Source organism: Mangifera indica, chromosome 8 (genome assembly GCF_011075055.1).
Source record: "Mangifera indica cultivar Alphonso chromosome 8, CATAS_Mindica_2.1, whole genome shotgun sequence".
Classification (NCBI taxonomy): Eukaryota; Viridiplantae; Streptophyta; class Magnoliopsida; order Sapindales; family Anacardiaceae; genus Mangifera; species Mangifera indica.
Genome location: NC_058144.1, coordinates 5,171,037 through 5,186,801, shown reverse-complemented (window position 1 = coordinate 5,186,801; position 15,765 = coordinate 5,171,037). Strand labels below are relative to the sequence as shown.

The 15,765-nt window shown below is 35.8% G+C and overlaps 4 protein-coding genes across 6 annotated transcripts; 3 read left to right on the top strand and 1 right to left on the bottom strand.

Moving 5' to 3' along the window:
• The first annotated feature begins 659 nt into the window (after positions 1-659).
• LOC123222820 (wound-induced basic protein-like) lies at positions 660-2,142 on the top strand. The gene is made up of 2 exons (XM_044645793.1): positions 660-886; positions 1,844-2,142. The coding sequence occupies exons 1-2, from the start codon at positions 816-818 to the stop codon at positions 1,914-1,916; spliced, it is 144 nt and encodes a 47-aa protein (XP_044501728.1). The 5' UTR covers positions 660-815; the 3' UTR covers positions 1,917-2,142.
• A 1,380-nt stretch (positions 2,143-3,522) lies between these two features.
• On the top strand, positions 3,523-5,722 carry LOC123223416. Its single transcript, XM_044646579.1, has 2 exons — positions 3,523-3,577; positions 4,719-5,722. The coding sequence occupies exons 1-2, from the start codon at positions 3,523-3,525 to the stop codon at positions 5,720-5,722; spliced, it is 1,059 nt and encodes a 352-aa protein (XP_044502514.1).
• A 1,289-nt stretch (positions 5,723-7,011) lies between these two features.
• LOC123223004 (galacturonosyltransferase 8-like) lies at positions 7,012-9,183 on the top strand. The gene is made up of 3 exons (XM_044646050.1): positions 7,012-7,232; positions 7,361-8,596; positions 8,842-9,183. The coding sequence occupies exons 1-3, from the start codon at positions 7,071-7,073 to the stop codon at positions 9,115-9,117; spliced, it is 1,674 nt and encodes a 557-aa protein (XP_044501985.1). The 5' UTR covers positions 7,012-7,070; the 3' UTR covers positions 9,118-9,183.
• A 630-nt stretch (positions 9,184-9,813) lies between these two features.
• On the bottom strand, positions 9,814-15,076 carry LOC123223005 (nuclear transport factor 2-like). 3 transcript variants are annotated; one of them, XM_044646053.1, is made up of 10 exons: positions 14,848-15,076; positions 14,439-14,522; positions 14,188-14,325; positions 13,493-13,778; positions 13,274-13,410; positions 12,822-12,993; positions 12,564-12,685; positions 12,429-12,488; positions 11,418-11,478; positions 9,814-10,400 (listed from the first exon to the last, which is right to left on the bottom strand). In XM_044646053.1, exons 2-10 carry the CDS (start codon positions 14,478-14,480, stop codon positions 10,108-10,110), a joined length of 1,311 nt encoding a protein of 436 aa, XP_044501988.1. In that variant the 5' UTR covers positions 14,481-14,522; positions 14,848-15,076; the 3' UTR covers positions 9,814-10,107. The 3 variants fall into 3 exon arrangements, with proteins under 3 accessions (XP_044501988.1, XP_044501986.1, XP_044501987.1); XM_044646051.1 differs by having other exon boundaries at positions 13,184-13,410; positions 14,848-15,075; XM_044646052.1 differs by having other exon boundaries at positions 13,184-13,410; positions 14,439-14,494; positions 14,848-15,075.
• Between the last annotated feature and the right edge of the window lie 689 nt (positions 15,077-15,765).

Genomic DNA, 15,765 nt, shown 5'->3' with positions numbered 1-15,765 from the left:
TTTTTCTTTAGCCACCAAATTTGTTCTCACCATCGATCGACCTTCCCACCATCATTTTCTCTCATCATCAACCTTCCTATTGTAACAAAGTTATTGGACGAAAATGAATTATTTTTGTTCGACAAAGAGATGAAGACTGTCTTTGTCTCCTCAAGCTTGACAAAGATGATAGATCAAAGTCAGAAGCCCAAAGATCTATTGTCTTCGTGGTAGGCCATGAAGATGATTGTCCCATCTAACGGGAGAAGAGTTCATGGAGGTCATTTGTCATTGGAAAAAAAGAAAAAAATTAGGGAGAAAAAATATAACTTTTCAAAATTTGAGTGAAAAAAAATATCAATTTTTTAAATTAAGGGAGAAAAATGAGATTAAATTTTAGTTTTTTAAAATTTTTTTGTTAAATAATAATTTTACTTTTACTTTTGACAAAAAAATTTAATAAATAAATGATATTTAAAATTTTAAAACTCTACAGGTAGGTGTTTGGGAATGGGCTAAACCTTATGGTGGGAATAAGTCTTTTGGCCCTTTTTTTAATATTTTGAAGAAATATGCTGTAAAAAGTGTGTTCTTAAAATTAATTTTATTTATGCAAAATTAATGAGAAAAATATTGTTTCAGAATCATATTAATATTTGGGTTTAATCATACGTTTAAAAGCCAGGAGGAAGAGGAGCCCGAGCCCAACAAACAGTAAGCCGAACCGCCCAGAGCATCCTCTATAAACGCATGTCCTCACAATTGTTGGATTAAAATTGTAGAAAGCTGCGCGACGACGAAGAGCTAGGGTTTTAACATACCTACGCAATCTGACAATGATCTACGACGTCAACTCTCCTCTTTTCCGCTCCTTCCTCAGCCAGAAGGGTGGCTATTCTGATAAGAGGTATGCGTTCCTTTTCAAGAAGATAAACAAAGTAGTTGAGATGTGAGAATTTGATATTGAAGTCGTGTAAACACTACTCTTTTTTTTTTTTTAAGTTTCATTTGACAAAAAAGAAAGAAAAAGAAAGCTATGTTAATATATCGATTATTGGATACGTGTAATTTGGGAAGGTTGAATTAGAACAGCGATATCTTTGGTTTGCTGAATCTCTGAATTGCTTGAGATACCTAAATACGCGGGTTAGTGTGCAAGTTTATTATGCTGAGCTCAGTGAAGAATGATCCTTCGTCTTCTTTTTTCTGGGATATACTTTGAACGTATTTTGGATTCATCTTTGACAGAATTGACCAGTTTAATCGTTAGGGTACTTTTATTTGAAATGGTTTTGATCAGGAGTTAAAAAATTTTTTAAGGACCTGGTATTTTCGTTAACTGATTCTGACTTGGTTGGTAAACTTACTCATATAAGTTTGTCCTAAGTAGTCCATGTTTGTGCTAATTGATGTTTTACATTTTTTAATTTTATTTCGATACCCTTTTGATACTAAAGAATACTAAAAATTTTCTTTAATTTCACCCTTAACTAGAAAGGGGTGGAATTATGGGATGTGACATTGCCAGTAGCTAGCCTCAAGGGGCTTAAAAACCTTTGTCCTCTTGTTTGGAATCAAAGGTCTTTATTATTGAACACTCAACCAAGCATTGTCTTAAATCAAGGATTGTCAAATTGGGTTGAGCCCTGAATCTTTTTTTTTTTTTTTTTTAAATCTGAATTCAGCACTGTTTTCAGTCAACATTGGTTCATGAGATTTTGAATTTTATGATTCAATTGTTGGTAGAGTATCCATTATGCAATTTGCAAGTCCTGTGCGTAAACTGTCAGCATCCATCATAAGTGAACTTTTCTATTTTTGTTATGTTTTTGGTTGATGGCTTAACTTTTCTAGGGAATTTCAGGAAAATGGAAGAGCAGAGGCCAAAGGAACAGAAACCCAAAGCCAATGAGAACAAGCCTATTATGACAGAATGAGCGGAGCTATAAAGCTTTAGGGATGGGTTAGGATGCTAGATTGTTCAAAACGCAATAGGGAGAATGTTGTTAATTTCAAATTCAAAGTGAAGTCACTGCATTTTCTTGGCCTTCGAGTCTGTAACGGTGTTTGTTTGATTACTTGATGGACCAAAGTCATTTCATTCTGTTATGTGAATGATTTTCGAAAAGATTAACAAAATTAACTGAGTGATTATGCATCTTATATAATATAACTGTATGAATGTGGCTTACCTGTTGAAGATGGATAGTGAGCATTATTTCCAGCCTCTGAAGAATTTCATTTGGACGGATGGTTTTAAAACTTTGGAATGGCAACAGCTAACTCATTACAATTTTTGCCACCAAAGGGTTCCTTTGTATATTGTTATACTATGTGTTTATCAAAACTTTATAACCGGACAAGACAGGTAAAATTTTCCTTTTATGGCAACAAGACTGCTAAGTTCTGTTTCAAGTTGCAGGACAAGAACTAGCTTATGTAACTAGAAATGTCTACATTTTGGCCTGTAGACCCTAATAATAGAGATATTAATGCCCACAGGGAAGTGTTCATGGCTCCAACTTACTTTACCCCGATGCCTAGTAATGAAACTCCTAGCTGTTTCCTTGGTTTCACGGTAAGACATAGCCACTGGGCTTGCTGGGGATGGAGCAGTTTCCTCCATCAGGCTGATAATTGGAGCTGACTCGTGTATTTGCCGGGAGAAGCTAGTAATATTGGATCGTATACTGGGGTTGGCCCTCATTTTATCTAATTCTAACTCTAATTCTAGGGGGTGGTTGTAGTTTTAACTAATGGAAGAAAAAGGAGAGTGAGTGAGAGCATCTGATTGACCGCATTCGCACACAACATAAGGTCGTGAATTTGGGGTTGCGTTGGTTGAAAGGGATAAGAGGTAGGTATTCTTTTTGTCTGTGGTTGAATATAAAGATAAGTGTTTTAACAGCCCAAAAGCTATGGGGTTTGAGTGGAGTGGGACACCAAGATAAGTTATGTTGCCCATGGTCAACAGTACGGGCCTCTTTGACCATTATTACTTGAGGCCATTATTGCATTCACCTGTCCGTCTTTACGACCAACTTAATACAACCTTCACAGCCCTATTTGCATTTCCATAGGAAATTTGCTGTAATTAGGCTGCCAAAGGCAAACTCAAATCCTCGTAATTCACCTGCCAAAGAAACACCAAAATATCACAAAACTTGACCTTATTCACATCTTCACATATTAGTCAAAATTAGTAAAACCACGATAATGCAAGCAACAATACTAAACTAATGACGCAACCCATGTCACACTTTCTCCAAAAGACACAAATCTACATCCGGTTCAACCATTTGTCCGTCAATTAACATTTCCAGACATAGTCTCAACTCCGAAAAACAAAACCCCCCCAACACCACCCCCCCCCCCCCCCCCCCCCCAAAAAAAAAAAAAAAAAGATCTAAAACAATGCAAATAGTGATATAATTTGTATTACAACCCTACCCGAAAACAGGAAGAAGTTTGATGGTAGGAAACTTGGGTTGGAGGCAAAAGGAAGGGAGGGAGAGTGACAGAGAAAGTTAAAGACAGAGCAAAATGAGAGCCAATAAGGACTCTAATGGTAGGAGGAGGAGGAAATCAGGGGAAATGGGTATTTTTTCAAAAGTAAAATAATTAAATGTAGAATGGCAATTTAACTTTTTGAATCTGTGTTAGGGACTTTTACTCTTAAAAGATTTAGATTTTAGATGAAAAAGTGATTATTATAGAAAGTGTTTTTAGTTGAACATTGATGGAAAAATGGTAATCACTTGGAAGATGATAATATTCTGGATATTTAGTAAAATGGTGGGTCATGCACTTGAATGTTTGCAAGTGGTTTCCCATGTGCAACCATTTCTAGATCCTAACCCCTCAATCACCTCTTGTCTCCCCTGTTAATCAATACTCTCAATTCTAACCCACTTACATCAACCTCTTTGCCATCTTCTCTCAATCATTCTTTCTACCTATTTATTACCTTCAACTTCTTTTTCTTTTGATAATAATTTCATTTTAGCACTGTCAAATTATGATCTCATTAACAGAATTCTGATACATTTTTTCATTTAGTATTATGTACAATTAAAATCAGCTCCTTCCAATAAAGTTGTGGCAATTTGCATGTAGTTTGCTTTAATAATAATTTACTACTATTGCTAAGCAAATTAAAAAGGGCAAGCCCAGTTGGTGGTCATAGTAAAAGCATTGATTGACAACAGCCTCAACAGGCAAAAGCAGCTTCTACAAAAGTGTTTTTTCCTTTTGCCAAGATTGTTATATGTTAGTAATACAATCAATCAGTCTCTCTGATATCTCAGTCTTATTCCTTTGTTCACGCATCTCTCACTTCCAATTTCACCCCTTTCTCTCCCCATTTTGCTTAAACAAAAACTAAACAATCTCCCATCTTCCTTCTATTCTGTTCTGTTTCCATTTTCTTTCATTTTCCTTGGGAAGAAAGAAAATGACAGAATTTTCTTTCTCACCACAAAACACTACCAACTCCAAGAAAACTCACTACCACTTCCACTTGTCTAGTCTTCTTCTCTCTGACTTGTTCCTCCTCTGTTCTTTCATTATTTCCCACCCTATCTACTTCTCTTACTTCATTTTCTTCTCACCGTACATTATCAAGATCCTTTCTTTCCTTTCTCCTCTCTTCATCACCACCTCTCTTTTGCTTCTTTCTCTCTTCCCCACTTTTCTCCATGACAATTCTTCACTTCAATTCTCCTTCCAAAATGTCTTAGACAACTTGCGCTCAAATGGAGACAATGAAATCCAAGATTTTCGAGGCATTGAGGAACTTGAAGCCTATAAAATTGTGTTTGATACGTCTATTCTTGAGAGCAGAGAAAGTTCCGTTCAAGATTCTGAAGAAAATTGCTTACAAACCTTCGAAGAAGCACCTGTGGACAAGTATTCAATTCATGAAACTTGTGGTACAACTGTATCTCAAGGGCTAACAAGGAACATTTACGAAAGCTCAGCTGAGAATTTGCAGGCTGAAATTACTGAGGTGATTGTGGAAGCTAAGAGTATAGGAGGGTTCTTGGAGGAAGACCGCGAGTCTGTTGATGCAACGTGCGAAAAGGGTGAAAAAGAAGTCAAAGTTAAGCCACTAGGCGTAGAGTTCGATAAAGGTGATAATCAAGAACAGAAAGAAGCAGCAGAGAGAGGTGGATCCAAGGCACCAGGCAGTAAAATAAGTTATGACGAAGGAAAGGTGGAGAATTTGTCAAAAGTAAGAGCGAATTTTCAGAGAGCAGGGACTAATGATAATGATGGAGGAAAGTACTACACTTCAAAAGTTACGGATATTAATTATTCTCAACCATTAATGAGTGGGTCAAATCTTGGAAGTTTTGGATCAATGAGAAAAGAAAAAGAATGGAGACGGACACTGGCATGCAAGCTTTTCGAGGAGAGACACAACGTAGGTGGGAGTGAAGGGATGGATTCGCTCTGGGAGACTTACGAGACAGACTCAAATAAGCTTCAAACTAGAAGCAAATCAAAGAAGGGTAAGCAAGGTAGCAGTAAGTACTATGGGGATGATGATGATGATGATGATGAAGAGGAAGAGGATGAGATTGATGATGGGCAATTGTGCTGCTTAAAGGCTCTCAAGTTCTCAGCTGGGAAGATGAATTTGGGAATGGGAAGGCCTAATCTTGTCAAGTTTTCCAAGGCACTCAAAGGAATCGGATGGTTGCACCATGTGAGCAAGCACGGCAAGAAGATCCGCCATTGAATTGATTTTCGATCACCCACTTGTTTTCTGTTTAATCAAGAGGCATGTAACATAAATGTGTATTTCTTTCAGGATCTTAAGTAAATATGGTGTGGGTTTTCTTCTTTAAATCTTTCAATCCCCAAAAATTCAGAAGATGGTTAGTGCTTAACTCATTGCAGGAGAACTACTTTGCTACTTCTGTGTGGATGGTTTTAGTTATAGAGCGGCTCATAGTTGGTAGCCTACATACAAGTATTTGAATAAATAAAGTACAAGACAAGTTTTGGGGCATTTAGTTATGTCACATGTCACATGTGGCATGCAGATGGTGGTCACCAATTAATTTATACATGTTTATTTGTTTTTGTGATGGCGATGGTGTGGTTTCAGCATCCATATTTTCTGTTGTTCCCCTATGTCAAGTTTTAAAAAATAGCATTCCTCCCTAAGGATTAGGATTCAATCCCCGGTGTCAAATCTGACGCTATCGCCAACGACAAAGCTTTCTAGAGGCATCATCATGCTTTGACAGTCTCTATTTTCTCCTCTGGAATATCGATTGATAGAGATTTGGCTTGGAAAGTCGAAGAGCTTCGTCAGGAGATAAAGCTCTTCGTCTTCCCAGACGAAGACGAGACCATCATCTTCATTTGGGAGACGAAGTTCTTCGACTTTCCAAGTCAAATATCTACTGACTGACGTTCCAGAAGCGAAAAGAGAGATAGCTGAAGCATGATGATACCTCTGGAAAGTTTCATCGTCGACAATGACACCGGATTTGATGTCAGATATATGTAAAATTATATTGTCATCCTGCCTCTGGAAAGCTTCATCATCGATAATAAATATTGTTAACTAGTGTTATTAATTTACATATAAATGTGTAAGATTTTAATAATTAACGGATAACAATTTTAAAATACAATAAATTTTGGCGGGGAATAAGTTCTTTAGCCCACACATTAACAAAAACCTCTTTTTAAAATTAATTATGTGCATTCAAACATTTAAAAAAATTATAATATAATTTTAAATTAAAAATAAAATAATGTATATTCAAAATATTCTCTCAAATTCTATTTTCTGAAAAAGACCATCGCATTAGAAATTTTATTAACAAATAATATAAAAAAACAGTGATTCCGCCTCCAAGTGGCACACCGACAAGCACAGAAGTTTGACTAAACCCCAAAACACAACTGTCTATTTTATCATCCCATGAAACCAATCCAACGGTCTAAAATCCTTCAATCACTGCCGTGACTGCAGGCAAGGCAATACTATAAATATAAATATAAATATAATACATCCCCCCACTCTGAGACAGACCGAATCGCACTCACTAAATCGGCTAAATTCACTGTGAATGGCCAACGTTCGAACCGTACGCAACGGACCACGGCTCGTCCGACTCTTTGGTTTCACCGTGAAGATACTAGCCTTCGCCATTACTCTGGTCGTCTTTATCTTTTTAAGTTTCTCTTTTGCTTTAACTTCCCACGCAAATTCCCATGACTTCCAACCCTCGGTGAGTACACACATTCTCCCTCTGTGTTTTTTTATTAATTTTTTCTAAGTAGAAAGCAAATTGTAGATATAAATTACAATTGTTCTAATTGTTCTAAGAAGTGTTATTGTTTAATTGAATGGGATTAGGGTGCGTATAGAATTGCATCCTTAGGGAGATCCCTTTTGGCCCAAAAATCGGATCCGCTGAAGCTCCGGTTGGATCAGATCCGAAAGCAAGCGGATGATCATCGAGCTTTAGTTATGGCGTACTCTTCATATGCTCGGAAGCTCAAGCTGGAGAACGCGAAATTGGTTAGAAGCTTTGCCGATCTTTCGAGAAACTTTACGGATCTCATCAATAAGCAATCTTATCGGGCTCTCGCTGAATCAGATTCCCTCCAAATCGATGAATCTGTGCTACGGCAATTTGAGAAGGAAGTGAAAGAAAGAATCAAATCGACTCGCCAAATCATAGCAGAAGCAAAAGAGTCGTTTGATAATCAGTTGAAGATTCAGAAACTAAAAGATACTATTTTTGCAGTGAATGAACAGTTAACAAAGGCCAAAAAGCAAGGAGCTTTTTCGAATTTGATAGCTGCAAAGTCGATACCTAAGAGTTTGCATTGTCTGGCGATGAGATTGATGGAGGAGAGAATTGCACATCCTGAGAAATACAACGAGGAAGGGAAGGCAAAACTCCCAGAATTTGAAGACCCTAAGCTTTACCATTATGCTATATTTTCCGATAATGTGCTTGCAGCTTCTGTTGTGGTGAATTCTGCTGTTAAGAACTCCAAAGAGCCATCGAAACACGTGTTTCATGTAGTGACTGATAAGATGAATCTTGGGGCCATGCAGGTTATGTTTAAATTGAAGGATTATAATGGGGCCCATATAGAGGTTAAGGCAGTTGAAGATTATAAGTTTTTGAATTCATCCTATGTGCCTGTTTTGAGGCAGTTGGAGTCTGCTAATTTGCAAAGGTTTTACTTTGAAAACAAGCTTGAGAATGCAACAAAAGATACAACAAATATGAAGTTCAGAAATCCCAAGTACCTGTCGATATTGAATCATTTGAGGTTTTATTTGCCTGAGATGTACCCGAAATTGCATAGGATTTTGTTCTTGGATGATGATATTGTTGTTCAAAGGGACTTAACAGGGTTGTGGAAGATAGATATGGATGGGAAGGTGAATGGGGCAGTTGAGACTTGTTTTGGGTCGTTTCATAGGTATGCCCAGTACATGAATTTCTCACATCCCTTGATCAAGGAGAAGTTTAATCCAAAGGCATGTGCATGGGCTTATGGAATGAATTTCTTTGATTTGGATGCTTGGAGAAGAGAGAAGTGTACGGAAGAATATCATTACTGGCAGACTCTGGTAAGATTATTTTTTATGCAATTGTTTCAATTTTATGATAATGCAATATCAGACGATTATTATAGTGATTTATGCCTTCTCTTTTATGATCCTTGCAGTATTATTATTTTTAGCTACTACTGATTAAAAAAGAAAGTTCTTTAGTGGACTGATCTGCCCGTCCCTTTTGTAGCCACTACAGTTTTATATTCAGTATATGTTCTATATTACTATCTTTTGGGTTAAACTTTGTGTGTTTTTTGCAGAATGAGAACAGAACCCTGTGGAAGTTAGGGACATTACCTCCAGGTTTGATCACATTTTACTCTACTACTAAGCCACTTGACAAATCGTGGCATGTTTTGGGGCTTGGCTATAATCCGAGCATTGGTATGGATGAGATTAGAAATGCTGCGGTAGTACACTTCAACGGGAACATGAAGCCGTGGCTTGATATTGCCATGAACCAGTTCAAGCCACTCTGGACTAAATATGTTGATTATGATCTTGAATTTGTTCAAGCCTGTAATTTTGGTGCCTGAATAATCCGTCATACTTTCTTATATGATATAACTTGTAGCATCAGACTCAAGTCTGATTTTAAATCACTTGTAGGATTTTGCTCCTATTTGTCCACACAGGCCTTGCAGCTGCAATTAAAATTATTTGGCAAATGTTAAAAAGTATTTAAAATTTTCTGAGAATTTGCAATTAAAGCTTTTAATTGTTTCATCTCAACTCCATACATGTATGTGGTGTTTTAACTATATCATATCATTACAGCGCTGCAGCCGGTTGTACTTGTTTTAGCTCTTAAAACCTGCGTTTGAATGTTACAGTCCTCCATCACATCTGAATTTGATTTAACCCTATAACAACTGGACACCGACAGTTGCCATATGTCAGTACTTGGAATTGACGAACCAAAATGCTGCTTTCACTGGAGGCAGTTAAATTTCTACCAAAATAGGTGGTTTCAGTCATACGCGAGCACTCTTCAGACTCCGAAGCAAAAGAATTTTTTGCACCAAAAGCTTGTTAACAAGCCGCTGCCACTAAAGTAAATTTGGGCAAGGTTGTCCTAAAACTTCATCGCATGAGTATAGATATCTTGCTGTCAAATAACCAAGAAATGAAAGCATTTTCCGCAGCCATTTCTTCAAATTTGTTGAGGGATATTGCAACCTAACAACTGTCATTTGTCATGTGCGTTAAACTTAGATCAATAATATCCACTGTGATCACGAAAAAGTAAAATCCCACCATATATTTCCCCAGGGTACTAGATATATGAATACCAAACAAAATTAACCACCATTCACCCAAAGCCACTCATAATAGCTTTTAAAAAAAAAAAAAAACAAAGAAGGCTAAGCTCCATAATAAAATCCTAAAGAAATTTCCGGTATTTGATCCCACTACAATATCATACCCTTCCTCTTAAACCTATTAAACAACTTGCCAAATTACTAAACTACCAACAGAAAATTATCTTTGCAGACTCTCCAAGTCCCTCCCAAATCATGCTTTCCTCATGCAGGAGCAGGTACTCCGGGTGCTACATTTTTAGCTGCCACATTAACAGTCATCCTGCTAGCTCGGTTCACACGACCACCAGGGCCCCCCATCTGATCACTCCTCTGGTATCCATCACCTGCACGGTTAGAAAATCCTCCCCTACTGCCACTCCTGTTTTCATACTCGTTTCTGTTACCAAAATCACCCCGGGCATAGCCTCTGCTAGCTCCATAGTTTCCACGCCCTCTTGCTCCTTCATTCCTGTATCCATTTCCACCTCCTGATGAAAACCGTCCCCTATTTCCCCCTGCCAATAAAAACACAGTTTTAGCATAGATCTAAACGAGCATAGATCACCTTTTGATCTCAAGGAGTTATATCTAAATTAGTAATGCCCATTCACCATCCTAATATAAACTAGGATGGCAATAGACTCGGCTCAGGAAATCTTGGCCCAGCAGATGCCTTACGATAGCAGAGAAAAAAAACAGCCCAGCCTGGGTTTTATTACTAACATTAGACAAAATACATTAGACATTCTATAGAAAAAATACTTCATATATATTTTAAAAAAAAGTAGAACATAACGTATAGGAAGTCATTCTTAAAAATTTAGTAACTTCTTTTAAAAGCTTTTTCAAAAGAATTATATGATCTAGGATGAGAACATTCAAAAATTGCATATGATAAATGTTTAATTATTTGCAACAGAGGAACTAAAAATTACACTCTAGATTTCAAGCACAAAAATAGTCAAATTCAAATATTTATTTGATGACAATGATAGCTTTTATATCACATCCTCAAAAATATTGGGAAGTGTAAAAATCACAATGCTCAAGCAAAATTATTCAAACTTGAGAAGGGCATCATCACCATCCTGTATAAATGTGCTAGCTGATCACCACCTGTTGAGTATTTCTTGCCAACAAGAATGAAATGAAGTTGTCATAACACGCTAGCAAACCAGCACACAAGATGTTTGCACTAGTACCCTTGAGTAATAATCATTGCATTTTGAAATATAATTTAAAAAAATAATAATAATTAAGTTAAACATAAAACCATGGCTGGGTCAGAACTGTAAATATATATATATATATATCGAGCCTGGTCAGGGTGTGCCCAGGGTTTTTCCATCCCCCCATAAACTACAAAGTGCAGAATTTGAAAGTCTGGAATAAACAAATAAATGTGATAGTAATTGTGCTAATATTGAAAAAGTAACTCTGGAGACCATTTTCAATTTTCCTGAAACTTAATGGTGACAGACTGCATATGAGTTATGATACCAATGTAATTTCAGAATAAGGGCCCAACTTGCCTCGAGTGGACTTCTTTGGTTCAATAGCAACTCGTCGTCCATTGATCAAGATAGGAGACGCCTGAGAATAAAATATAAACATGCTTAACAAAATTCATTTAGATAATTTTAACAAAAGATGCTAATCAATTCTACAAGGCAATGAAAACATTTACGACAATGTTGTGAATCAATAAGTAGACACTGTCCTTCCCCATTCCTAACAGGAACGTTGAGAATCAAGATATGAATTTATGCACTGCTAAAGGACTGCCATCATGGCATCTACATTAGCTAACAAAGCTTATGGATAGATAACTGCAGACTGAAAATTATGGCTAACAAAATTATGGATAGATAACTGCAGACTGAATTGTATAAAATTTGGGTAAAACGAAAAATTATCAACACATGGAACTTTAAAAAAAATCATCTTGTACCTCCATCATAAATGGGGCTCCTACAATTAGCTCGAATGTTTATATTCACAGCATGGAGGGTGTTTTTTCCTATATTTGTCTATACAAGGTTTAGACACTGTATGAACACCCTCAAGAACTCACACATAAAAATAATAATAATCTTAAAATAACAGAACATAGCATTTGTAACATCAAATTTTACACAGGATGGCAAAATTAATAAAAAAACACTAAAAGGAAGAATCCAGGACATGCTAATTTTAAGTATGAATTTCTCTACAAAGACAGCACATCCCAGTCAAGTCACTTAACATGTAAAACAGATATCAAAAGATAAGTGAAATAACCTAAAAATTCTGCCCGTGATTAAGTGGGTTTTTGCTGTTACAACATTAAAAAATAGCATCAAAGTTTAAAATATATGAAATACCAAAAAACTCATGCAGAGGCAAACGTCATAAATAGACAAAAAGGAACATAGAGATAATCTGTTTCTTTTTCATCCATGGTGGAACAAAATCTATGAATTTCACTGAAAACCATCTCCTTAGGATACAGAATAAAATAGGGTAACAAGAGACAAGTCATAGAAGCAAAAACTGATGCCCACCTCAATTGCATTTTGCACAGCAACTTCCTCTTCAAATTCAACAAAGCCAAAACAAAATCCCTGTTCCAAAGAGAATAAAAATCGGTTTCAGACTCAGTTAACTGTAAATCAAAGAGGAAATGAGATTAAATATACCTTTTGGAATTTAATTTGAATACCACCACTCCTTATAGTTCCAAATTTCTTGAACTCATTCTCAACAAGGGAATGTGTAGCACTCACAGGCAGACCTTTAAGATAGATAGATGGACCCTCCGCTATTTATCAACAAACAAAACAATGAATCAATAGAACAAATATACAAACATGCTAATACCCACATGTGCATACCTCAAAGAATAAATTATGAATTAGCCATCAGAAATCATGATAGCATGATAAATAACCACATACCTCCACCCTCTAGGTTATTCCCATTTTCAGAAGCAGTGACACTGGAAACAGGTTTCTCTGAGGCCTGAGTTGGAGGTGAAGCAGAGGGAGCTTGTTGCTCCTGGCTCTTCATTATAGATCTTAGAGAAGACGGTGGAGGGGATGAGGTAGAGACAGCACTGTCCTTCATAACCTTCACCAGGTACAAACAAATTTGCAATTCAGCATATGATAGAAAAAGCAATATGAACAAAGCCATTAAAAAATCATTTATATACAACTATCATCACTTCTAAAGATTTCAGGAAAATGCAATCACTGAAGCCAAACCAAAATTATCTGCAAAGCTAAAGACACATGTAGATGTAGCAGATGCTAATTACAATTGAGGCATAGGACTTCTTTGGCATTTCTTCAATTTTAGAGTTAGATTCAGCAACCATATGTATATCATCTGGAACCTCATCAACAACCTCAGGTACTGGTGTCTCCTCTTCTTCGATTGTGCCATTCCCATTCTCCGTGGGATAAAAAACGTCCTCCACATTGACTTCCTCAGATAAAACAGCTGTTTGATCAGAAACTTGAGTTCCCTGCACTAAAGAGTCATCTGCAAAAAGAAACATCATCTTAATATCAGTCAGAGATGAGCAAAAACTGGTATCTATAACTTTAGTGTAGGTTTCAATTACCTTGGACAGGAGAAATAGGAGCTTCAACATCATTAACAGAAGCCTGGTTCCCATCATAGTTGGCGTCATCTACATATCTAAAAACATCATTCAAAACAAAGTAGCCTTTTTCCTGAGGTGCCAGGAAGAAACTCTGGGTAAATTTCCGCCTCACATTGTCCTTTCCTGTCAAATGCCCAGTCACAAGAACAAGAACTCCCCCATTGTAAGATTCTTGTGCATCCACAGTTGTTATTTCAGCGCTGAAATCTCCATAATGGAGTGAAAGTATCTTATCATTGATAGCCTGCCCCAAAGAGTCAAACAAACAAGTGAAGGTCAATTCTCCCCATCGTTAACAAAACTTACTCTAAAGTTAAATCATATGTATGCTACTTTGTGAGAAGATCTTATATCCAAATGAAATATACCCACACCTTTAACTTGCTGTAAAATAACAAATTTTGACATCATATAAGACCCAGGAAAACAAAAAACTTCTTTACTGTTTCTTACAAACAGTTGGCTAAGAAAAGTAAACTCCCATGCCATATCAGGGATTTCTTTTCAGTATCGTTGACAAATTGATCTTCTATCCATTCTCTCCCACTGTCAAATTTATAAGTTTCAAGAAGCAAAGCAGCAAAAAAATATAACGCAAAAATGAAAGACATATAGGATGTAAGAAAACAGAGAACAGGAAGAAAGTCACTCACTTGCATAGTGGTTGTAATACTCATGACCCCATTTTCCTCTGGTCGACCAAGCTTACTAATATCCTGGTAAAATCGATGAACATGCTCTGGAGATTGATGTAAAATAAGGTAGTACTGATGAACAAAAGCATTTCCCACCTAAAATTCCACCAAAATAATTGCAAGATAACTCAATCAAAGACATAAGAGTTGACTTAAAATGAAAATGTAATAATATAACACAAGAATCAAAATAAAACGAAGTGACATACAACATCAGCAGGAGCTGTAGCTGGCTGAACCGTTGATGCCATCAATACTCTTAGTTCTTGATCTCACAAAAGCAATCAAAACCCCTAATTAATTAAACACACAAACATCATCAGAAAATTATTTTTCATGAAAATTAAAATCAAACCCTAACGGAGTCACCACAAACAAGATTTTCCAGTGAAACAAACAAACAGAACCGTAAAAGATCCACCAAGATGTCATCTCAAACTTCGCACTTGACACTGAGTACTTAAAATGCGTATAATTTTCACAGCAAGAAAATAAATAAACAACATGCAAACAACCAGCCGTAAAATGAAGCTATATTTAGCATAGCAAAGCAAAGCAAAAGCAAAACATTAACACGTAAAAAGATAGAGGATGTAAATAATGCGTAGATTTGAGTACCTGAAATGAAGATTTGGATATTAGAAAGTGAGGCGATACGAGCGTTTACAAAGTAGTTGGAAAATTCGGTCTCTCGCCTCCCTTAAAGAATCTAGGGTTTGTTGAATAAGTTTTTTTTGTTTTTCTCTTTAGATCTTGATTCTCGAAGAAGCGCGAGAACAAGGGAGCAAGAGGAGGGAAAGAGAGAGAAAAAGATTGCGTGAGAGGGTTTTAGTGATTTTATAAGCGTGTGCGCAATTTGTTAAGTATTGTAATTGTAAGCGACATCTACGTGAATGTGAAATGTGAGCGTCAAAATCGTTGGAGAATTTCGTTGACGGTACGTGTGAAAGGTTTTTTTATATGAATAAACATATACAACTAAGTGTAGTACAATTTTTTTACACGTATATTTTCTTTCTTATATGTAAATATAATATATTATTATGTAATTAAATAATTAAAAATAAAATAATATTTAATTATATTATAATATATTATTATTTATATATAATTTTATTTATTTATTTATTTATTTTATATTTGATATCCCCCCATTTCGACAAAATAACCATTTTTTATCTTCGAAGTCAAAAAGACTTTTTTATACCTTTTGTCAAACATTATTAATAAAATTAGTTTGTTTTTGTGACTGGCACCTGAAGCTGAAAAGACAAAATCTCCTTTCATAATTTTTAGTCCTTATTAAAGAGTAAATAATATTTTATCCCAAATTTTATTAAAACTAAACTATTTTTTACCCAAATTTAGATATATATTTAAAGTTATATTTGTGAGATTTAAAAAGTTAAAAATCTTATTTATCTGTTAAAAATCTTTGTTAGAATTAACTATAAAATCATTATTTAATAAAAAAACTAAAGTTTTATACTTTTACCCTCCTTAATTTGAAAATCTCACAATTTTTTCACCTAAAGT